This window comes from Kwoniella botswanensis, chromosome 1 (genome assembly GCF_036426115.1).
Source record: "Kwoniella botswanensis chromosome 1, complete sequence".
Classification (NCBI taxonomy): Eukaryota; Fungi; Basidiomycota; class Tremellomycetes; order Tremellales; family Cryptococcaceae; genus Kwoniella; species Kwoniella botswanensis.
The window spans coordinates 17,436,603-17,459,003 of NC_088599.1; the positions used below are offsets into that span (position 1 = coordinate 17,436,603).

Consider the following 22,401-nt stretch of genomic DNA (forward strand, 5'->3'; position numbering starts at 1 on the left):
ATCGACATATACGAGGTGCATTCGAATGTATAGCTATGTATTGTTGGCATCTAAGAAGCTAGAGAAAGTAACGAGAGGAAGAATAACATCTAATCCTCGGTACAGTAGTATATACATGGTCAAACGCGTCAGAGCGCGTCTGCCAAATGATTACGAGTATCAACATTGACGAAATGTCAAATCGTCATCTCATCTATTTCAGCTTTCTTCACAATTCATGTCAGAATAACGACGGCATAGCACTTACAAGACAATCCAGGTCAACCGCTACTAGCACAGTAGAACGAAGATAAGGATTCCCACTGGATACTTTAATCCTGTAACATACCGGATATTCATTCAGATACACAACGTCATACACAATGTCATTCTTCGACGACGAGGCTGAAGATCCCCTCTCACCACCCACTCGACCACTTCCAAACGTAAACTACGGTATGAGAGCCTCTTCATCACGAGAAGGAAGTGTATCAGGATCTTCATCATTCTTAGATAGATTGCGATCCACCGTATCCCCTCCACCTGCTCAATCACATTCCCACAACGATAGATCTCGAGCGAGCGCATCGATATTTGACGAATCAAACACCAGCATATCAGGACGTGAATACGGAGGGAGTATACTGGGAGAAGGCGAAGAGGAAGAAGACGGGATGGGTCTGAGTCTAGAAGAAGAAGAGGACGAAGAGGATATGAACGACGTGAAGAGATTAGGTAAAATATGGGTTAGGGAGAGGGGTACACCTGAATTGGGGGAATGGAAGGGGGAGTTGATAGATCAGGTATTTGATAAACTTGAACAACAGGTGAGTTAAGTATTAAACTGTGAAAACAATCAAGAGTGAAGAGTCCTCTTTGTCCGTGTACTTATATCTACAATGTACGTTACATGAAGCTGATGGTGGGGTTTACCAAATGATCGTTACAAATTGGTTATAGCAAAAAATGGTCAACACCTTACGGTCAGACCCACAGACTTCCGAAGAAGAGCATTTCAAACTTATGCTCGTACAGACGGAGATGGAGAGAGTAAAGTATCTCGTTAGATCATATGTTAGGACGAGATTGCATAAGGTGAGTCCTTGGACCGTAATGTAATGGAAGATACGATCCTGACCGATCGATGCATGATTGATATAAATAATGGCAGATCGAGAAATTCGCTCATCATATAACTTTATCGACCGATATGCATCATCTATTATCAGGAGCAGAACTATCCCATGCTAGACGGTATGCTTACGACTACCTTCTTCTCGACCCATCTGAGGATCCCGAAACAGATATTGATTTTTTTTTTTCACTCCCCTTTCTTAGCTATACGGAACTCTTACACACGCATTTTGAACATTCCGTATTGGACTCTTTACCTGAATGGTTGAGGAAGATGGATGATACGTATGGAGATGGATTATCGATGGGTAAGTCAGAAATCACTTACTTCGTCAATTTGTCATACATCATTCCATGCGAGAAAGGGGTTCGAGCAATTCGACGATTCGACGATTCGAAGAGAGGAAAAGGGAAAATGCTGATTTGACTTTTAATTTGCGTCGTATAGTGAGCAAGCCAAATAGGAATACACCAGTGTTGATATACTGCAGGAAGGATTGTGGTGAAATCACACTTGAAGGGTGAGTGCTGACCATCTACATCGACGGATATCGCTAACGTCGTTTTGATCATCTACAGGGGTGAACGGGCAGCTCTAGCAAGGGGAACCACGCATCTTGTAAAGTACAAATTGGTAGATCGGTGGATAAATCTAGGTTGGGCAGAGGTTCTATGATGCATATTTAAACCTAGCCTGCTCGGACCCACGATATTCCAACGTTTATACGTCTATTCGAGGCAACCGAGTCCTGCAGCGGATTAACTGAATCATCAGATCGTCAGGAGATACATTCCACCAGGTGTTGTCTCACGCTGACCAACTTAATGCTACAAGATACTCATACTAATACAAATCTATATGAGAGGTACAAAAAGTTGTTTTCCTTAATTCTAAATTGCTTGTCTGTATGTTTCTAACAGTTACTTAATCATTCAAATTAGGTGATGTCGGGTTGGATGCTTCCGAAACTCGGATCTTCATCATCTCTTCTACTTTCTGGAGCAAATCGTCCTATAAAGTGGCCAGAAAAGATGTCAGCGAAGTGGAGGAAGAGATGATGCAAGCGGAATGAGAGACTTACCAGTCTATATGGTTTTATGATGACTGGTAGAGATACAACCATCAGTGATCATTTCAGATACGGGGATGAGAGATACTGCACTCACCCTCATCCATTCCTCTTGCTTTCGCTTCATCTATTTGGCCTTGTCTGGCATTTCCAGCTGATCAAGTACGATAAGCGATAATCATTCTGATTCCGAAAACGAGTTGCTTACTAAGTGCAATGACCAAATTCTTCCTCAACTTTCCAGCAGCCTCTTCCTCCCTTATGTGATCTAACGCCGTTAATCCATCCATGACTGTACCGCAAACAATATCAGCCAGGGAATCGTAAAACACTGAACCGAAGAAAACTCACCAGGCATCTCGAGATCCATCAAAACACAATCGAACGGCTGAACATGCGGGACATCAACCGAAGATACCAATCGGATCTTTTCCAAAGCTTCCAAACCATTACTTGCGACTGATCAACCCCAGTATCACAATACCCCCATCAGCATAGATACAGATACCAACCAGAAGAAGGGAAGGCGAGACTCACCATCACAAGTGATGTTACAATGTCTCAATTGTCTAGCCAAAACAGTCTGATTGATCAAATTATCCTCCACTATCAACACGTGAGGTTTCTTGCCATCAAATTGGAATATATCCTTTTTCTTCGATTTCATCAACGCCGACTTCTTGCTCAATTCCTTCGATTCCTTGTTACTTTCAATTTCCTTAGGAGGAACTGGACACGTTTTCGCTTTGATGAAGAATCGGAAAGTACTGCCTTTGCCCTTTTGACTGGTCACGTCTACCTTACCGCCCACTGATCGAATATGTCTAGAGTCAGTGGGCATTCCCAAGCATTGTTTCGATGCGATGCACTTACTCATATGGGTTATTTCTGTGATCAAGAAAAAAAGTATTGCGGTCAGTCAGTTAAAATACATCAAACAGCCGGAACCCTGAGATGGCTATAACTCACGTCGACAAACGAATAATCCTAATCCCGAACCACCAAAGATCGTATGTGTTTTCACTGGAAAGGCACTCAGCAACACAACCTTTGTTGGGATGATTCCACTCACAAGATACCTGAGAGAATCTTTGGAACAGCATCTCCAGTTCAGATTCAGTCATACCAGGTCCTGTATCCGTCACTTGAAGATCCCACGGATGATCAGCAACCTCACAGCTACGCTATCGACGAGGAGGCACTCACCTGCAAAGTATAGATATATCGGTTGATCGTCCAAAATCTGTTTGGGTAATTTGGGTTGACCAGGCATGACACAAGCGTCGTTCACTGGTGGATCAAAACTGACATCGTATTTGAGGGTGATACGTCGAATGCCTGTTGACCACAAATGAAATCAACATTGTGTGCTTGAGTAAGGTTGGAAAATAGCTACTCACCACTCATTGCGGTAAATCTGATTGCGTTCGACAACAGGTTGGTAACGCTGATTGATAACACATCATAGTATGTGAGCAATCAGTCAACACCTACTAGACTTGAAATTGTGACGAATGGATACAATCCCACGTACATCTGATTCAATCTCACAGGATCCGTCTTAACAGTTGTCAAACCTAATTTTTCAATTCCTGTTCCAAGTTCCAAGGAAAGGTTGATTCTCTTCATACGAGCTTCGTTCTGGAATATCGACATGACTTTCTTCGTCTCTCGAGTCATGTCAACTTCGACATCAAACATTTCTGTACCAAGCAACATCGAATATTAGCTGGTGACTGCATGAAGTATGGATCAATGTTAGGCAGCTTACGTAGCTTGTCTAACAGACAGAAATACCAGATATCAGTAAGGACGAGTATATCCAGAGCGTTGGAGAAGATTCGGTACATACCAAGTTGTATCTTCCCCAAAGACAGTACATCATTCGATATTCTCTCCTGAGCCAATCCACACTGATAGATACTTTCCAAAGCGTCCAAGTCTTCTTCGATATTATTGAGTAGCTGTTTGGTGGGGGTGAATGACCCTTGTTTTTCATATACAACTTCAAGCTGCTCCTGCAAGGATAGAAGATTGGTTTTCACTAAGGAAGAGCAGTAAAGACACAAAGACGTTAGACGAGACGTCATGTGATGGAGTAGGAGGGAACTTATCTGCATAAGACTGCTGATTGGATTCCGGATCTCGTGACTATAGATACACAACATACAATCAGTAGAGATCTTGCGATGTGATCCGGACGTTTGCCACACTCACGACGTTATATCTATCAAAAGCTCTTGTTGTCGTTTCGCTTCTTCGGCTTCTTTTCTCCTTTGTTCAGCTTCGATGACCCGAAGTCTCTGCGACTCTTCGTTCAACTTGCGTTCAGTGATGTCGTGCTACGATACCAACCAAGGTTTCAGTCCGTGGTGGGACTTCGGCGAAAGGAGAAAGAAGACATACCACACATCCAAGTATTCCCTATAATCGCACATCATGAGCAACAATTCTCCGGTCCCTTAAGAAGGAAAAGACTCACTTTCATTTTCGCTCCAGTAACTCTATCGCCCATCTTATCAAGCCGAATCGCTTTCCTATATACATACAGCTCCATAAGTCATAATTACAATTCCGAAGATCAAGGCTCTTTATGATAACTTACAATTGCGCTTAAAAGACGAATATGTTATTGTCAGCTATACGGATTTAAATAAGTACCAACGGTACAGTAACTCACCCCAAATACCATTCGTAAACTGATAATCATATGAGATCCAAATGTCTTCATCTGTCCCATGTAGAACCCGATCCCAGTGTGCGAGCATCTCGGCTCTATACTTCTCTCCAATGTATTCTTCCCAACGATCAACTGGTTCATCTTCCGGATACCCAGAGAGCTCGTGCCTGCACAAACGTCAGCTGCCTGACCTCCCTAACTGTATACCAGTATAGTAAAGAGCGCCAAATGAACACGCACCACGTCTTGTTCGTATATGTGACAGTCCCATCTTCCGTGGTTTTGAAGATACCCACGGGAGAATCTAAAGCGGGCAGACATAAAGAGCCGTCACAAAATGATAGCATCCATTTGGGTGAGAATACTTACATTCCGTCAAAGCACGTAATTCCGATGTCCGCTGATCGAAAGCATCTTCCAGCGATTTACGCCTTTTACCTAATTGTACTCTGAAGAAAGCTCGTCAACACGTGAAGTTGGCTAAGAATGATTTCAAGACTTACTGCATATGTGCTCGAGCAAGCAATTCACGGGAATTGAATGGTTTTGCAAGATAGTCTGTATGTTCATCAGTATCCATTGAGGGTCATGTGTACGTACCATCGGCACCAGCAAGAAGACCGTCCACCTTGGCTTCATCCCCTCCTCGAGCAGTACTACATATTGGTCAGCATGTTGAACTGAATCGATTCCGATTATTCACTCACAGCATTATCACTGGGATGATCGAAAGTTCTCGAGACGCTTTGAGCGCTTCGAGCAGACCGAATCCATCCAACTATGGAATCATACCGTAAGTTTCGATCCCAGCTGGAGTTACGCAGTGCTCAACTCACGTTAGGCATCATCACATCCGAAATTATCAAATCAGGCATACGCCTCTCACACAAGTCTAGTGCCTCTAGACCATCACCAGCCTCGATTACTGTACATAAAGGAGCGAAGATGGAGCTCATATAGCTGAGATAACTCGAAAAATCAGCATCCCAATCCACAACGGTGACTTAATGAAACACACTGACCGACGTGTGTCCAATGAGTCATCTACAAGCAAGATCACATCGTCCTTCTTAAAGTACAGTGTATTAGGATCTAAGCTTCTGGAGCTTCGGCTGCTCGTTTCCTCCAAAGCACTGCCAACTTCAGAACTTGGGGTACCAGTACTATTTCGTCTCTCACGAGTCCATTGCATCGCCTCATCGAGGATGCCTTGACCATAGGTGGTCTGGGAATTTCGGACGATTTGTTCATCTTCGATCGCATCGGACGGTAGGTGACCTGTGCCGAGGCTATGTGTCAGATGAATCAGTATGGAACGATTTAGTATTTATTGTCGTTATCCAACACTTACGGAATCCTTACTGCGAATGTTGAACCGTCTGAGAAGGATACAAGGTTAGTACACTACAAAGCAAAAGGGCTGTCATACAACTGACGAGTGCCGTCTTGGGATTCCAATGCCGTCGTACTTTCGATAGCCATCAGTCCTCCATGGAGTTTGATAAGTTCCTGAAAGTCAGGTCAGCTCCCGCCGTGATAGCAGTAACGTACCTTGATTAATGCCAAACCTATTCCTGTACCCTCATGAGACCGACTGACCGACTGAACACGGTGGAACCGTTCGCCAATAAGGTTTATATCCGAGGCTGACATATTTCTATCAGCCTAAATGGTATATCAAGTATGGCGATCGGGGCTCACAAGGTATACCAACTCCGCTGTCTTGAACAGTGAAAACAGCTTCTCCCGACTGATATCGAAGTTTGATAGAGACAAAACCTTCCAACGTATATTTCATGGCATTTCCTGTTGAAATATACAGGTTAGCATGTTCAATGCAGAAAGCTGATAAGGTTAAAACATACCTATCAGATTGAAAACGATTTTTTCCTGTGTCCCCAATTAGTAAGCCTGTATACAAGGTGTAGACATCGCTAATCGATCAGACATACCCAATGTTCTGTATCAACATAAACAGCTCTAGACGATAAATCACAGTCGATGATATAATCCAATCTGGCCTGCACAAATTTACTCAGTACACCACCCCACTTTCGTACAGAATAGACGCAGGAGTCTAGGGTCTTACTTGAGCCATCGCACCCTTGAACAGGACTGCCAAATCCCGCGTCATCATTCCAAGGTTTACAAGTTGGAAAGAACCTTTCAATCGACCAGCTTCCAGTCGGCTAACGTCCATCAAAGTCGATACAAGTCGTGTTAGTCGACGGCTGAGCAATCTTATCGTAAGCATTTGGTGTGCATGGGCCGTTTCTGATGTCATTCTGACTTACACATTCCGACGAGCCATGATTAGGGTATCTTTCTTTTGACCCTCAGGCGCTTCTTGCAATAAATCATCGAGAGGACCAGCAATAAGTGTCAGAGGTGTTCTATAAAATAGACATCATCAGAATGGCCAATACCGAGCTTGACAGAGTAGACTTACCTGAGTTCATGACTGACGTTCGAGAATAGTAGACTCTGGTTGGTTCAATGGCATTCAGTTGATATCTCGCGACAACGAGTCAAACAGTCAACTGACCTTTGCTCGATCTAACGCTGCAAGTTCCTCTACTCTCTGTCTCTCAGCTTCATAAGACCTTACGGCTGCTATACCTGATGCCAACTGTACTCGTAATCTGATATCACGAGATTAGCCAGACCTATATTGCCCACCACTTCCAGAACTCACAGATGCTACGGAAATAAATCATATCAGCGAGTCACAACTTCCAAAGGCTTCCGGATATGTCAACTCACTATAAATGATTCGTAGTCTTCATCAAACGGTCGTCTAAGGTTGAGTCCCAAGATCAACACAGCACTCGGTACACCAGCATTCGACTCATTCGCTATCGGAATGACCACCGCTGCGGTTGGTAATTCATCCCATACTCTGATTGGAAAATCATGTATAAGACCTTCACAATTCTCCACCATTACCAATCTATTCGATGACAGTGCTTCTCGAATTGGCCAATGATTTGTCTCTGCCGTGTCGCTGCCCTCTGTTACGGACGACGGAGCAGATGGGACTGGTGCCCCAGAAGATAACGAAAGAATAGATAATGTGGGCGATCTCGGAGCAGCACGGAAGGGGGTAGCATTACTGCCTCGCAGTCTCGTTCGTATGTTGATAGATAGATTCGAAGGCGTAGTCGGGTGATCGTCAGGTATACCAATAGCTCCTGCCAATCGGACATTTAATCTGATGTTGTCGGATTGATCACCATCTCTGGTCACTTCAACCGATCCACCTGAACCACGTCGAGATGTTGCTATAGAACGCATTCAGCAATTACTTCTTCGCCTCCGAAAATGAAAACTCACATGAGGGGATATCGACGTGGTAGAAAGCTGCAAATGGTACATCACGAGCGTTCGCCGCCAAAATATCGATGACAGCATCGTCAAACTCCGTCATCGTTTTTGCAATAGCTAGAAGACAAGAGTATGAGCTCTGCTGCAATGACAGATTCTCCAATTGGAGAGATGACTCACACGTCCTCTGACCCATTTCTTGTACAGTGGCCATCCGCCTTTCCGCTAATACTTTACTCGTGGTAGCTATAGTAGCATTCCACAGTCCTCCAAAAGTACCATCTTCCTGTAAGACTGGGACCCACATCCATGTATGATACTCTTCTATGATTCCGTTACCCTGATGAGGAAGCTGCTTAAACAGTAAGAAGTCTGTTGAAAGAAGAGAGTGATCAGTAACTCCCCAAAAAGTGAGATCGCCAGATTGACTCACCATCCTCTTTACATACTGGTGTTCCACTCAATACTAGTTCCGACAAAGGTCCTAATGCATTCCAAATTTCTGCGATACATCGATATGTATCAGGCTAGATACACACAAAGATGATTTGAAAGATCGCGACTTACCTGCCCAAGCGACTGTACCGGACATTCCAAATATATGGGGATGTTTATGCATCATCTGTAACCGAGATTAGCATAGCCACCATCTTCCCGAATCACATGAATGTACTCACCTGAGCATAAGCCTCATTGTATATCAAGGTCAATTCCTTTCCCCACCATAAACAACATTGATGTGGGTAATGCAAAACGAGTGAGACTGCAGTACACAGAGCCATCAGCTCAACTTCCCACCCACCGGTTCTGGTCATGCTTCTGGTTCGGGAAAAGGTGGACTTACCGATAGTTTTCAGACTCTGTGGCCACTGCTCTCTAGGTCCTAAAGGAGTTTGTGACCAATCTGTCGATTCCATCAGATCATGTACGTCCGCGACCAGATCCCGCCTGTTCCCCTCCGGATTAGATGTAGTCACTGTCCCATCCCTTCCAAACCGTATCGCCCCAGGCTTCTTCGATGTAAAATCGAACCCATTCAATTCCTCCGTTGGCGTCACGGCTTTATGGGTGAGCGCGGGGTCTGAACTGGTCGCAGCTGGTATAGGTCGAGTAAGTGATTTGTGGGAAGGAGATGTAGAAGGTGAGAGAACGGTCGTTTTGGGGATGACTGGTGTTTCTGGTAGTTCGTCTTGACGCGATAGGAAATTTGATTTCTCTTTCATTGGAGTTAACATGAATGGATCCGGATCAGAAAACGAGGATGAAGGTGGAACGGTGTCTGAGTCTGAACGAGGAATTGTAGTGATTATAACGAATGAATGTGTGGTCATCCGTGCTTTACCACTTCCACCTGTTCTACCGGTGCGCCATATAGGTAAATTTGTCTTGATCAGCTCAAATGAAGCTGTTGATGGATGAACAAAGTTGAGCAATAGAGGTTTATTCTCGGAGAAGGATGAGGTTGGGGTGATACTCGGTTCGAGGTGGTCTTGATCGATCAAAGAGGGACCTAGAACAGTTCTAGGACTATACGGACCTCCTGTGCTGGATGGCTCTCCGACCTTCACTTGAGGTCGTATAGGTCCATCACCTGAGGTGGTATCGATCGTAAAATCACTGGCAAACGTGTGATCTTTGTCTTTCCCCTTCACGCTACTATCTCCACTCGGATGCTGGACCCCCTGTCCACCGATCCACTTCCCTAACTTTCTCGCACCATCCACATCCAAGCATTCTAATAGAGTGCTCCCTTGTGTATACGTCTGGTATTTGGTGTTGGACCATACTACCTCAAAGGGCTGGAAAACCTCGTGCTCCACATGTGTGAATGATGGTCCAGCTACGTTGGTGTCTTGTGTGGGTGATTCGGAGGATATAGGTACGACCAGCACGAATGCTGGATAGGGATACGACTGCAGGCAACGACAATCAGAATTGCCATGTGTAGGAGTATGCTTTTACATACCTGAAGATATTCTACAGGGATTGAATCCAGATCGATCCTCCTTTGGGATGCTGACATGACTACTCTCCGACCTTGCTAGTCAGATGGCCCTCTGTATTACTGGATTGGATAGAGTATGGTGATAAGTATTATTGAAAATTATAGAATGAGTATTATAATATATTTAGGCACAATCTGATATTGACTGTTTAATGAAAATTGACAATTGAGATAATTGGATGATGGTGGTGATGATGAATCCGATCGGAAGCTAGCATGCTCGAGTAGTCGTAGTGTCGCGGTGAGTTACCACTGAGGTCATTATATTATTATCGTAATCCACATGTCTTCCTTCTCTTGGTCTTTCAAAGTGAAAAGTGGAGATATGGGACTGTGCTTTTGCATACCGTACATTCAGGTACAGTCAGTTAGTTATACCAACCACGGTGCCAGAAAAAAGCAGATCTCGCTCAGGGAAACTGAGGTGAGGTATGACCAGTTATTCACCCTCATCGTCATCCTGTTCCAGTAGTATCTAACCATGGGCGACATCTGCATTTCAGTCTTCCTTGTACTCGAATATTTATGGACACATATACAGCAGGAGCTTCATCGTCAACATACATGATCTTACATGCATCACTTAACTCGTATCATTCGTCGTTGAGGCGACTAGTTTGTCTACATTGTTTGCTCACCCACTCATCAGTTACCGCTTACTACCGCATATCGATTCGTTGTAACGCCTAACCTAACACCCAGTATTCAACCAAGGGCATTCATCCATGAACGAGCATCCTTCCTTTCATTGTCAGATTATTAATTGATCAGGGGGATCACCAAATTGATGAGTCGTTGGTCCCTTTTCTTAGGAAAGACATTGTGTTGCGGTCCATTGAACGCTGCATATCGTATATAAGATATCAAAAACTCGATCTTCTGACTTAAGAGATCATTCTAGCCCAATCCCCCTGACTGTATCTCTATCACTGACATACTGTAATGATCAAACTCATCCACACTCTTTTACTCATCACGAGCTTCTGCCCCACCCTCCTAGCTGGCATTCCAGACGAACACCAAGAGGTCGACGATAACAACGAGGCAGAAACAATAGCCAAAGTGAAGGTTACCATCCCGAAATACTCTGAGTGGATTAACGGTGAGGACCAAGCGGATTACGAAAGGGGTGAAGATTCTATAACGTACGGGTTCACACAGAAGGAAGTAGACGAAAACAAGAAATACCCATTCGTATGGACGACTTTGGATCATGTTGATGTGCCCAAGACGATGTTCCCTACGCCCTTTTGGAACATGTCTGTGAGTAGTCGTCTATCCTCTCGTGACTTTGTGATAAGCTGATCATAGTGATCGGACATGACATAGTGCAATGTCTCTGCCGGTCAAGCTTTCGAAGGTACCGCCTCATTCACCCTGAGCGATAAGAAACCGTGGATCAATGTTGATGAAGCCAAATCGTGGGCTGGCATTTCATGCAGTGAAGCTAAATGTTTGGCTGAGGCATGTAAGGATGAGGATACTCCTGTGATTGATACTGTAAGCACCTGCTACTATTCTGATCAACCAGATTCATTACAGGAAGCTAAATATATCAAACGTAGTTCCTACCTTGAGTAGTTCTATGATCTTGAAGCCATCGAGCTAGGCAGACTGTAGTGTCAATGTGCGATCCAAGTCTAGCTGGATGCATTCTATATTCTATCTATATATATATGTGTGTGTGTGTGTGTGTGTGTGTGTGTGTGTGTGTATACACCATCTACAAACTCCCCCCGAAGAAACATCACAAGACCGTCTGCACCGTCCCCTACCAAGATCGTACATCCTACAATTTGGCCTGTCTTTTCTTCTTATTCTCATCTTTATCGTCCCCGACCGCCCCTCCTTCTACTAGCCCCCTAGCTTCCAGCCCTTTCAGATCCGCTCTCACCACCCCTTCTTGAGCCGTCACAGCAATCAGAACTCCCTCTTTCGTATACACCCTCCCTTGGACTACACCCCTACCACTGGCTATATCCACGCTCTGAGATTCCATAACGTGAAGGAGTGGTGCAGATGGATCAAAACCCTCTGGGAAGGGGTAAAAGTGGATAGAGTGGTCAAGGGAAGCCAGCATTCCTATTCTGGGTGTTGAGCTTTGATGTAATCCTACTGAACGAGAGGCGGTGCCGATGAATTGGAAATCTGTCATATACGCTATCATTGCCTAAAGAACATCGAAATACGTGTATGTATCAGTAAGTTGATAAGGTTAGTCGTGCAAAGGAGCATATGCTTACCTTCACAGTCTCGATATCTGGGTTCTCGCTTGGATCCAATCTAGCATGTAACCAGCTCATTCGGGTATGAACCGGACTATCTTCAGTCTCCTCATTCTGCGACAAGTCAGATCGCTTGACGCGAGCTCTGGCAATACCGACGGGTGACTCTCTTCGTTCCTATACAAAGATGAGACCCATCAATATGGTTCCACTGAATCGTGCAGATTATTCAAAGTATATTATGTTGCAAAGGTGGGACCTCACCTTTATATACTCTTCTAGGAACCTCCTCCTGGCTCCTTTCCATTCCTGACATTTCTCATCGAAAAACCTCTGCCATCTATCTTCTTCTGGAAAACATTCTTCCCATGGTTTCAAATTCTGTGGGAAAGGATTTTGATACGTCGGTTGAACACTTGACGTCGGTGTGGACAAAGGTCGACTTTGACTCTGACTTTTATCCTCAGTTTCGTTGGCGAATCGAAGTGTATGCGATATCTTGATCTTCCCCTGGGGTGAGTTTGATGCCGAACTGAAGTTCTCGGGTAAAGTCGTAGGTGGTACAGTATAACTAGCTAACAGTACAAATACCTCTCTATCACCTTGCCAAGCTCTAACCAATCTATTCGAGTAACTCTTCCCGTCCCTTAACCTTTCGACTTTGTAATGTATATCTGGACTGGCATGTGCAGGGAGAAGGAAGTAGCAGTGCATACTGTGCAGACCGAATGGTGCAGAGACGGTACGAGCAGCAGCAGCCAGGGATTGGGCGATGACTTGACCGCCGAATACTCCCCTCGCACCTGAGGGAACCCATAATGGTTTCGAAACTGATATGTCGGATGCGGAAGGATGGGGTTTCACGCCCACCAGATCGGTCAGACGAGCGAAGGGCACCATATTACATATGGTTTCTGCAGTATGTACGATGTCGAGACAAGTAGTGGATATGATTATCGGAGAAGAGATATGAATGCGAATTGTGTGATCCAGGTTTTGTTTTTATCTTTTCTTCGTGGTTGCTGAACCGGTAATCTCACACTCCGCATTAACCGGAACAATCTACAAATGCACGGTCGTTGTCCTTGGATGGTCGGCCTCTTGAATGGGCATTGGACGGGAGATAGCGCTGACTCCCATATTAGTCAGTTGAACTTTGTCAGAGGCTTTGTCAACCGAATCGTCGGGAAGCTTACTTAGCTTTTACTATTTGCTTCGACCTGACCGTAACCACGAGCGCCGAATCGGAAGGATGGCCTTTCAAAGGTCAATGTCGAATGACTTTGCAAAATGGCATGATTCTCTGCCAGTCGTGACGCAGCCAAGGGAGATCCTATCTGCCCACATGAGCCTTCTGACATCATCTTTCGAAGGGTATCGCGCACATATACGTCAGTAGCTTCTGACCTACCTTTCATCCCACTGGGCCTCGAACAGCTGAAACTCGTCATCAAGAAAAAGCAAAAGCTCTTTTGTCCAACTCCGATTTAGCAGTTCCTAGTCCTCGAGGTATCTGAAAGTCCCCGTGCATATCAAAGTGAGGATCACTCTGAAGGTATCTTCTTTGGCCCATGTGGATTGAACATACTTGTTTGCCACTCAAGCCTAAAGATGGTCGAATACCTTCCAGACGAGCACGACGTAGCTTATTACCCGGAGGATAATGATCTCAATCCTCGAGTGAGAGATACGATAGAGACTCTTCAATCCCACCGATCGCGGGAGACCCAGCCCCTCTCAAGGTTGTCTCCTGATGAGCGGTTAGCTCAGGCGATCAACGAAGCTAATCGGAAATCAACAACTGATAATTACTCTATTCAGGGATATGGGAATTGCGGATGTACAGAATTAGTCCATTCTTTACCTCATGATACCAAGGCACTTAAGGATGCTAGAAAGTATTTGGGAAGTTTTACTTGTGGCGTAAGTCTTCGTCGTTCGCACCTTGTCCCCATGGACATCTCTTATCACCCTTCCTAATGAGGAAAGACATGCCTTGTCATCATTTGCGCAGAGATAGTTATACTGATTATCGATGTGTTTCAGACCAAAGGGCATCAAGCTAATTTCCCTCTATCTCGGGTAACGTTATACAGTCCCTCCGCGGACGAACTTACTTCTACACTCAGAGCATTGGTGCTGGACGAGTCTCATCGTGTAGTGGACGTACGAAATTATGATGATGTGGAGAAGGATGAAAAGAGAGATTTTAGGATTTCAGTAATTATCTCCCTCGTCCTCCCTTATCAATACAGTATCTGATCAGCACGAACATCAATTCCAAGTAATGAGACATGTGTTGACTCTACCATTCGATTTTCTACAGGATGATATCCTTGGCGGAATTGTGTCACAGGATCAGACTATTGCAAGTGATAAAGCTAACGACATTACGCTGTACGAAGTGGCTTCCCACGTCTTACCGATATACGGGCACAGTGACTGTTCGGCGGTAATTAGCAGGTACGATCCATGCGGTTGTCATCTGATCACTACGGTAGCTCAAGAAGCTCCGCGAAGTAAGAGGGATGATAGGCCTACCAGGTCTTGGAAGAAAGCTGTATTGTCGGGCATTGATTCCACCTGTCCAATGAAGGTCAGCCCCACACTATCATTGTACTGTAACTTTGATGTGAAGGCTGACTCTAGTGATTCGTTATCTGTCCAGGATGACCAGCTTGGTGCTGGACATGAGGGTATCCTAAAACAAACTTGGTCTGTGTCATCTTGTCAATCAGCTTTCAGAGTAATCTACAGATCTCTGTTATTCCAAGTGCCAGATTCGGATCATGGGCACATTCATCTTCATGGAAAGCATATAGACCAAGAAGAGTATGAGCGGCTGACCAGAGCACAAAGATGGGTGAGTGGGCTAACTTGAAAATTTAGTACTTACAGTATCTCAATACACCTCAGTGTTCGTATTGAGTACTGATGAATTGTGCTTCAGAGAACCAGCGATAGTAGTGGCCTATTACAAGTTCCGCCACGTACTCACAGATCTCATTCGGGCTCTTCTGGGAGCTCTTCCAGCTCTAGCATAGGTAGAAAACCTGAATGCAGAACGCCGTCGTATGAGAAAAATGAGCCAGGAACCTCTCATGGTCCTACAAGAAAAGGTCGAAGATACTCGTCTATGGGAGATGACCCTTCGAGAAGTCATCCTCACTGATCAGCGAGGAGAGTATATATGCACGAAACTCGAGGTTCGAGAATGAGGTAAGATATGGAAAGATTTCGGCTTAGCATATAGGTATATATACAGTGAAAGTACCTTCGCGAAATCATTTCAACATAGCATCGTGACGGACTCCATAAGCAATATCATAACTCATGAGGTGGGATACATCATCAAACCTCCTCCTTCATCGAAATTTCTACCTTCCTCTCCTTATAGGTGAGCATCACCAGCTCACTAACGATGATGAGGGCTCGACCAAAGAAATACGAATTCTTGCGTCCCGTCCAATCTTCCAAAGTACTATCTCCATTATTCAGTAAACCCGCCTGGATGGCCGCTCCTACTACACCTCCAATTTGAAATATGACATTGGCGAATGATCGGGAGACACCAGCGTAGGAAATTGGGAAAGCCTGGATGGTGCATGCGCTAAATTGGAAACGAGAAATAATTAGTCCAGCTATCTATCTCCTCGTGCTAAGGCATACACAGAATGAGCGTTGAGATGGCATGGTATTGACCACCAATCGTCCCAACCACCAACCACCAATCGAGGAATACAAATTTCCAACACCTCACCGATATTCTCCTTAACCGATATTTTCGAATCGTCGAGTACAGTGTGATTGAGGTTGTTTTCCAATGTATTCGGCGTTGAATCTTTCGCGATATCCTTTTCATCCTCCATTTCTGGTACTCCTACTTCGAGGTCAGGTACGATCTATTTGATAGAGCGGGAAGAGGACGAGGTGTCGTGAATATCTGCCATTTAAGTCGACTGCATACCATACAGTCTTTGATGTGTACGTTCGAGTGACTTAGGGAGGATTTGATAGTTGTTGGTGTTGGTTTGTTAGTGAGGAGAATCGTCAGTAATATCAAAGAATCACTCGTCGTTATATACCTTGCGTCAATCTAGACACCCACAACGACAAGCACGACAAAGTCAAGATCATCGGATTCGACTTTTATATTTGTATAGACTCGTATAGCGAAAAGAGGCTCGTTCTTGGTAATATAGTGAATCTTGGATCCGAGAGCTGCTTGATGCTCGTGATGAGTGCGGTGAACTTTGAAACATAGATGATTTATATACATTTTCTGGAACGGGCATTCCACATGTCACTTCTCACATGAATATTATATAATCGGGAGGAAAGAACAATCACCACCCTAATATCGCAGCCATCATCTCAGAGGGTTTACCAGAAGTCTGGATACCTTTTGATCCAGGAACAGGTATGGTGCGGGGTTGCATCTACAATCAACATGGGGTAGGTCAGTTGAGCACAGGCAAGTAGCAAAATACAAGTTAGAAGAGACGGCGTGAACTTACCGCATCGACCTTATACGCATCTTTAGCTTCCTGTAGGTTCACCGGGTTCTTCCTATATTCGTCTCTTCTCTTTCTCGCTGCGTCTCTCTCAGGTTTACTATCATCATATTCTTTTTGTTGTTGAGGACTATAGTATCGCCAGCCAATGGTTAGACCAAGAACTTTCTACCATTTACAGAAAGACTACTCACGTTAGTACCCATTCTCCACCCCATCCGCCTCTCTTCGCTACTTGCGGACTACTAACATCTTTCTTCGTATCTTTCCCTCCATCCTTCTTGTTCAACTCTTTGGCTTTGGGAGTACTACTGGTGCCCTGTAAGAGAGCCAAGGTATTTCCCAATAATCCCATACCGTGTCCTGAAGGTTTAGCTGCGGTCACAGCCACAGGAGTTCCACTAGGTCGAGGTGCCGCAATCGGTTTCTTGACAGGTAAAACCTTCCTACTACTCGATCCTTCTTCGACTCCATGATTTTGACCGAGTTGAGTGGTAGACTTCGATCTTGCCAATCCTTCAGACTTGTTGATGGGAGTAGCTGGACCTTTGGAGATGATCTTGGACGGCTCAGAAGGTCGAGGCTTCTTCTTGAGTGGCTTCGCAATGGGTGCTGGGGACGATTTCGATCGATCATTCTGTCCAGGCGATTTTGAGGTGTTTTCCACCTCATCATGTACTCTTGCAGTTACGTCTGCAGCCGAAGGTGCTTTGAGAGTAGAAGTCCCCACAACTTTTGTCTCTTCTGCTATCTTCGGTGTCTTATTACTCTTCTTCACTTCAGATTGCCCTTCGATATGATTTTCTTCGTCTTCGCTCTCCTCATCCGCTACCACTCTCTGAACTCTCTTCTTCTTGTTGGGCTGCCGGACCTTTTCTTCTTTCTCTGATTCAGACACCGAGCTAGAGTAATCCCTTGTCGTCCTCTTGGCTTGAGGTTTTGCCTTAGCTTTCTCTTGAGGTTCTTGCTCTTCTGGTTGAGCTGCTTTCTTCTTAGGCTTCTTGACTTGACGTCCATCTTGCTTATCCGAAGTGGTAGGCTGCGTTGCAGGGGCTAAAGATTGACCAGATTCACCTAGACCCTTGAAATTCAACTTCACCTTTGGTACTTGCCCCGAAGGAGTGACTTTGTTTTCTGGTTCGAGCGATTCAGACTTCCTCTTCTTTCCTCCACCTTGCTTCCTTGCAGCCTTCTTCCCAGCATCAGATGTAGAATCAGGAGTATCTGACTTGGTGCTCTTGCCCACATTCAGCTTGAGAGTAATTTTGGTTGGACTGACACTACCTTCGGTATTCGATGCCGAGCTAGACTGAGGGACCAGATCAGGAGAAATAAGACGTTTGTTGGATGGTCTACCAGCCTTTTTGGGAATTTTGATGTCGGGTGTGACTTTTGCAGGGGTTGGACTTGTATCGAAGTTCGCTTTACCTTTTCCTTTAGCTTGATTGTCCAATTGTTTCTCTTCGACTGGTCCGATTGATTTGGGAGGTCTTCCTCTACCTCTCTTTGTAGCTTCCTCAGTCGAGGGCACCGCGGTAGACAGAGCAGAAGCTGGATCTTGAGAAGTGGGTGGAGGTGTTAAACTGGAGTCGCTAAATCCTTCATGTTCGGGCGTAGGCGCCGAATGCTTAGGTGTTGGAGCAGAAGGCGGAGGAGATTCCAAACTATCCATCAAAGGTGATTGGAATCGCGAAGGCCTCCTGCTTTGTCTTTTTGGCAAGGGTGACATGATTGGAACGTCGTATGCGATCGGACTGGTCACTGCTTGGACGGGAGGGATCACCGGAATGCTTGGGTATTTACTGGTGACGACTGCGATAGCCTTATTCAGGTCGAATTCGAGGTTATCCTTGACAGCCGAGGTGGAACGAGATCTGGATGAAGCGGTTGTATCCAGAGGTTGCTCGCTTATAGTGTCGCCAGCTGGATCAGGAATCTTCTGTTCCGCAGGTATCTCTCCCGGTTCCAATTCTTCAGGCCTAGAAATAGATGCTGAGCGAAGGGCGATCCTTGTGGAATGTCTAGCCGGTGCAGTGTTTTTCACGGGCGATCGGGGAAAACGTGGATGCTCCTGACGCCAAGGGGGAATGATTGGTCTGGGCGGTAGAGTGTGCTGTAGACAAGGTGGTGTTGGGAGTACGTCCGACCGCGGTTCAAAACGGACTGATGGTCCTGGTAGGATGGGAGATTTGGCTGTAGTGGACTGTCCAGTATGATTAGTTGATCCAGAAGGTGGTTTGGCTGAAGTTGTCAGAGGAAGTGGATCTGGGGGATTTTTCGAAGGTTTGATTGCTTCAAGGTGGTCGACTACGTTTACTGATTTTCCGATGTCACCAGAATCCCGGCTTGCCTCGATTCTGAATCCAACAGTTTCTTCGGGATCTGTTGCAAATGTCTCAGGATTGTCGATGTTATCACCAATTTTCGCGTATTGCTCTTTGTTCTCCGAATCCAGATAGCTTTGATTGAGAGATCCGTAGGTGTGACCTTCTACCACCTGATTGGTTTGACTTCTTTCAATTTGACCCTCTGACTTGAGATCCTTATGTCCGATATCCACAAGTTTTTCTTTATTACTTTCACTGATGTGATCTACTTCTTTCCTGTGATTCAGTTGATTCTGCCTATCAACATCTACTATACACACTTGACCCTCGTTACTTCTAGCCGGTTGGATATCCTTAGATCGATCTCTGGTGTTTTTACCTTTACCTTTAGGTTTAGGTTTATCAGGTGCTTTCTTCTTACTTGAAGACGCTGGCGTCTGCTTCTTGAGCGATGGTAAAGGTAGTTTAACTTTCAGATCATTCGCCGAAAGCGTAGATCTAGTAGACTTGGAGGAGGTATTTGATACTGCCGGTTGCGAAGGTGAATCTGGTGGAGCTGAAGAGAGAGATGATTCGCTTGGTGGACAAGGTGATAACGAAGAGGATGAGTTCACAGGCTTGAGGCTAGTGTCTTTTACACTTGAGGTGATTCCTAATGTGGGAGGTTCTGTCGATTTAAGTTCTCCAGATGGGGGAGCTTCCCTTGGATCAGGTTCGAAGGGTTCAAGAGGGAGGATTGGTTTAGATACGATTATCTGAGAGCGAGATCTAGTGATGTGTTGTCGAGGAGGAATGGACCTGCGACCAGATGATCTGCTTGGTTTCGGTCTTAACCTTGTTGCCGCCGTTAAGTCTGGCGTTGGTTCAGCGCTTGGGACTTGGTGGTGACTCAATTCGGGATCTAAAAGTGCGGATGCTTGATCAACAAGAGTATTTGATGTTGGCTCGGGCCGGTGCTGGGGTGGAGGGGGCAGAGCCAGTAAGTCGGGCGAATCAGGCTCGAGCGGCGGTGTAAATTCGGGGGGGAAGAGAGGTTGGACCGGCGCTCTTCTTGGTCGATACGAATCAATGAGTGTGAATCGATGTGCAGTTGGTGGTGCAAGTTCCAGTCCTAGTCGTGTAGGAGAGGAGATACAGTTCAATGGGTCGGGTGAGGTCTGCACATCCGAGAATCCAATCGAGGTCAATGCTGCACTGAGCAACTGAAAAATCTAGGGTACGGTACTCACGCAATGCCTTTGTAATTCATTCAACCTCTTATAGTACTCTTCTTTCTCTTGTACAGTATTGTTCCTTTCTTCTCCTACAGGTAACTTGAGTGTTGATCTAGTAGAGGAAGTAGTATATCTCCCAGTATTGAGAGGTGGGATGAGTGGTTTGGTGTATGGTTCAGGTGACTGATTACGACTATTTACAAGATCTTCAATCGGTACTTTGACTTTAGGCATATATTTCCCTTTGAATGGAAGAAGCGTTTCAAAGGAAGGTTGGGTTGCGAGGGCGAATCCTAGTGATCCGAGTATATATCACCAGGCAAATCCTTCGATAGATGGGTGCTTGTGTATCGCACTCTCCGAATCTGCAAGAGAAAGAAGTAAATGAAGAGAAATGAGAAGAGGAAAGATGTGTTTCAAGTCGGGGTTGAGTGTGTGTGGTTTTTCAGAATCACCTTGTTTTCCGACGGAAGTAAACCCCTGGGATCAACGGAGCTACGGACACCGGACTCGGTGCGATGGACTGGCAAAAGCACAACTTGCCATCTATTTGTATGTCCTATTGCATGCATGAGTGAAGTTAACCCAGCTGAGGACATCCACCAACTAACTCCTATACGACAGCCAAGATGACCTCGCCCGCTCAAAGGATCTCACCTTGCCCACAACCATTCTCAGACCATGTGGTAGATACCATCCAAGGCGTGGATGTACCCCTCAGAGTGTTCCCTGGTAAATCCATAGAAGGGGGAGGTAAGAAGCCATGGTTATTCTGGATTCATGGGGGTGAGTGAAACTTCGAAATATCTTCAGCTAAGCAGTGTCTACGTTGATCGGCGAATCGTAAAACCCATATGCTGATGATGATGTTGATATTGTATCGTGTTATTAGGCGGTTGGGTTGGAGGTAAACATTACATACCCAACGTCTGGGTACATCCAGCCTTCCAACCATTAGGTATCCACATCATTTCAGTCTCGTATCGGTTCATGCCACAAGCAACTCTCAATGATATCTACTCGGATCTCAGTGAATCATTCCAATGGTGTCTCGACAACCTATCATCTGTACTAGGTGAAGATAAAATCGACGTACAACGATACATAATCGGAGGGGATTCAGCGGGTGGACATCTGAGTGCACATTGCGCACTACATTTCCAACCTAAACCCCTGGTGGAATTGAATATATTTGGTGCCGTTGACTTGGCCGATCCCCATTTTAGCAAAAGTGTGGATCGTCCCGTACCTTACGGAACAAGTTCAGAAGAACTAGAGAGATTAGTGAGAGATTTCAATCCTGCCAATGCAGTGATAGCTTGTCCTTGGTATTGGGAGATAGAGCCAGACATGTCACAAGAGACCTTACGATCTTTCTGGGGAACAGACTATAGACCAGGTGAAGGAGATAAGAAGAGATTGGATCTTAATGCCTACACTTCTAAAAAAGGTTCAAGGATTAAAGCGATGTTACGGCTTCTAGATTCAGAAGGACCAGAAGCAGAGGAAGAGTTCAAGAGATTGACAAAGGAATGGTCACCTACTTATCATCTTACGAAGGATTATCCGCCAACGGTAGTCATGCATGGAGAGAAGGATCAGACAGTGTTGATAAAGCAAAGCAAAGACTTCGCAGACAAGTTGGAAAAATTGGGCGTGGAGGTGAAAAGGATTTGGTCAAAGGATGGCGGTCATTCGTTTGAACAATCTATGGGAGTGAGTATAGTATCTCATTAAGTCATGTGAATGTTGGAAAGATATGACTGCTGATTTTGGCAATGCAATACTCTTAGGGCCCTGGGGATGAAGGATGGGAAGAATTCATTGTACCATGCATTGAGTTTGTCAAAAAACACACCGGAGTGTGATAATGTTTGTTGATCGTTGAACAATAGTTTGAGTAAGGGAGTTAGGATGATCTTAGTGATA

At 45.1% G+C, this 22,401-nt stretch overlaps 8 protein-coding genes across 8 annotated transcripts; 4 read left to right on the forward strand and 4 right to left on the reverse strand.

Annotated features, from left to right (window-relative positions):
- Window positions 1-362: 362 nt before the first annotated feature.
- Window positions 363-1,789, forward strand: L199_006598 (uncharacterized protein; the record flags this gene model as incomplete). Its single annotated transcript, XM_064892296.1, has 6 exons — window positions 363-806; window positions 940-1,074; window positions 1,151-1,233; window positions 1,318-1,421; window positions 1,562-1,634; window positions 1,693-1,789. 6 exons carry the CDS (start codon window positions 363-365, stop codon window positions 1,787-1,789), a joined length of 936 nt encoding a protein of 311 aa, XP_064748368.1.
- A 249-nt stretch (window positions 1,790-2,038) lies between these two features.
- On the reverse strand, window positions 2,039-10,210 carry L199_006599 (uncharacterized protein; the record flags this gene model as incomplete). Its single annotated transcript, XM_064892297.1, has 42 exons — window positions 2,039-2,125; window positions 2,196-2,218; window positions 2,281-2,337; window positions 2,392-2,475; window positions 2,535-2,642; window positions 2,721-2,993; window positions 3,153-3,206; window positions 3,256-3,327; window positions 3,390-3,521; window positions 3,584-3,630; window positions 3,718-3,886; window positions 4,036-4,334; window positions 4,401-4,525; window positions 4,590-4,607; window positions 4,666-4,720; window positions 4,789-4,795; window positions 4,864-5,030; window positions 5,104-5,167; window positions 5,233-5,312; window positions 5,367-5,421; window positions 5,464-5,519; window positions 5,571-5,641; window positions 5,700-5,823; window positions 5,886-6,152; window positions 6,215-6,242; window positions 6,300-6,372; window positions 6,415-6,509; window positions 6,565-6,669; window positions 6,729-6,753; window positions 6,816-6,884; window positions 6,953-7,094; window positions 7,158-7,256; window positions 7,313-7,347; window positions 7,409-7,492; window positions 7,627-8,144; window positions 8,197-8,304; window positions 8,368-8,559; window positions 8,621-8,689; window positions 8,755-8,809; window positions 8,865-8,950; window positions 9,032-10,100; window positions 10,154-10,210. The coding sequence occupies 42 exons, from the start codon at window positions 10,208-10,210 to the stop codon at window positions 2,039-2,041; spliced, it is 5,403 nt and encodes a 1,800-aa protein (XP_064748369.1).
- Window positions 10,211-11,134: 924 nt separating this feature from the next.
- Window positions 11,135-11,769, forward strand: L199_006600 (uncharacterized protein; the record flags this gene model as incomplete). Its single annotated transcript, XM_064892298.1, has 3 exons — window positions 11,135-11,455; window positions 11,522-11,692; window positions 11,758-11,769. The coding sequence occupies 3 exons, from the start codon at window positions 11,135-11,137 to the stop codon at window positions 11,767-11,769; spliced, it is 504 nt and encodes a 167-aa protein (XP_064748370.1).
- Window positions 11,770-11,981: 212 nt separating this feature from the next.
- On the reverse strand, window positions 11,982-13,317 carry L199_006601 (acyl-CoA thioesterase II; the record flags this gene model as incomplete). The annotated part of the gene is made up of 3 exons (XM_064892299.1): window positions 11,982-12,362; window positions 12,436-12,594; window positions 12,682-13,317. The coding sequence occupies 3 exons, from the start codon at window positions 13,315-13,317 to the stop codon at window positions 11,982-11,984; spliced, it is 1,176 nt and encodes a 391-aa protein (XP_064748371.1).
- A 711-nt stretch (window positions 13,318-14,028) lies between these two features.
- Window positions 14,029-15,122, forward strand: L199_006602 (uncharacterized protein; the record flags this gene model as incomplete). Its single annotated transcript, XM_064892300.1, has 4 exons — window positions 14,029-14,340; window positions 14,464-14,637; window positions 14,774-15,033; window positions 15,086-15,122. The coding sequence occupies 4 exons, from the start codon at window positions 14,029-14,031 to the stop codon at window positions 15,120-15,122; spliced, it is 783 nt and encodes a 260-aa protein (XP_064748372.1).
- Window positions 15,123-15,768: 646 nt separating this feature from the next.
- On the reverse strand, window positions 15,769-16,286 carry L199_006603 (uncharacterized protein; the record flags this gene model as incomplete). Its single annotated transcript, XM_064892301.1, has 2 exons — window positions 15,769-16,027; window positions 16,087-16,286. 2 exons carry the CDS (start codon window positions 16,284-16,286, stop codon window positions 15,769-15,771), a joined length of 459 nt encoding a protein of 152 aa, XP_064748373.1.
- A 477-nt stretch (window positions 16,287-16,763) lies between these two features.
- On the reverse strand, window positions 16,764-20,706 carry L199_006604 (uncharacterized protein; the record flags this gene model as incomplete). The annotated part of the gene is made up of 4 exons (XM_064892302.1): window positions 16,764-16,856; window positions 16,935-17,061; window positions 17,126-20,415; window positions 20,488-20,706. 4 exons carry the CDS (start codon window positions 20,704-20,706, stop codon window positions 16,764-16,766), a joined length of 3,729 nt encoding a protein of 1,242 aa, XP_064748374.1.
- Window positions 20,707-21,101: 395 nt separating this feature from the next.
- On the forward strand, window positions 21,102-22,340 carry L199_006605 (uncharacterized protein; the record flags this gene model as incomplete). The annotated part of the gene is made up of 3 exons (XM_064892303.1): window positions 21,102-21,258; window positions 21,365-22,188; window positions 22,266-22,340. 3 exons carry the CDS (start codon window positions 21,102-21,104, stop codon window positions 22,338-22,340), a joined length of 1,056 nt encoding a protein of 351 aa, XP_064748375.1.
- Between the last annotated feature and the right edge of the window lie 61 nt (window positions 22,341-22,401).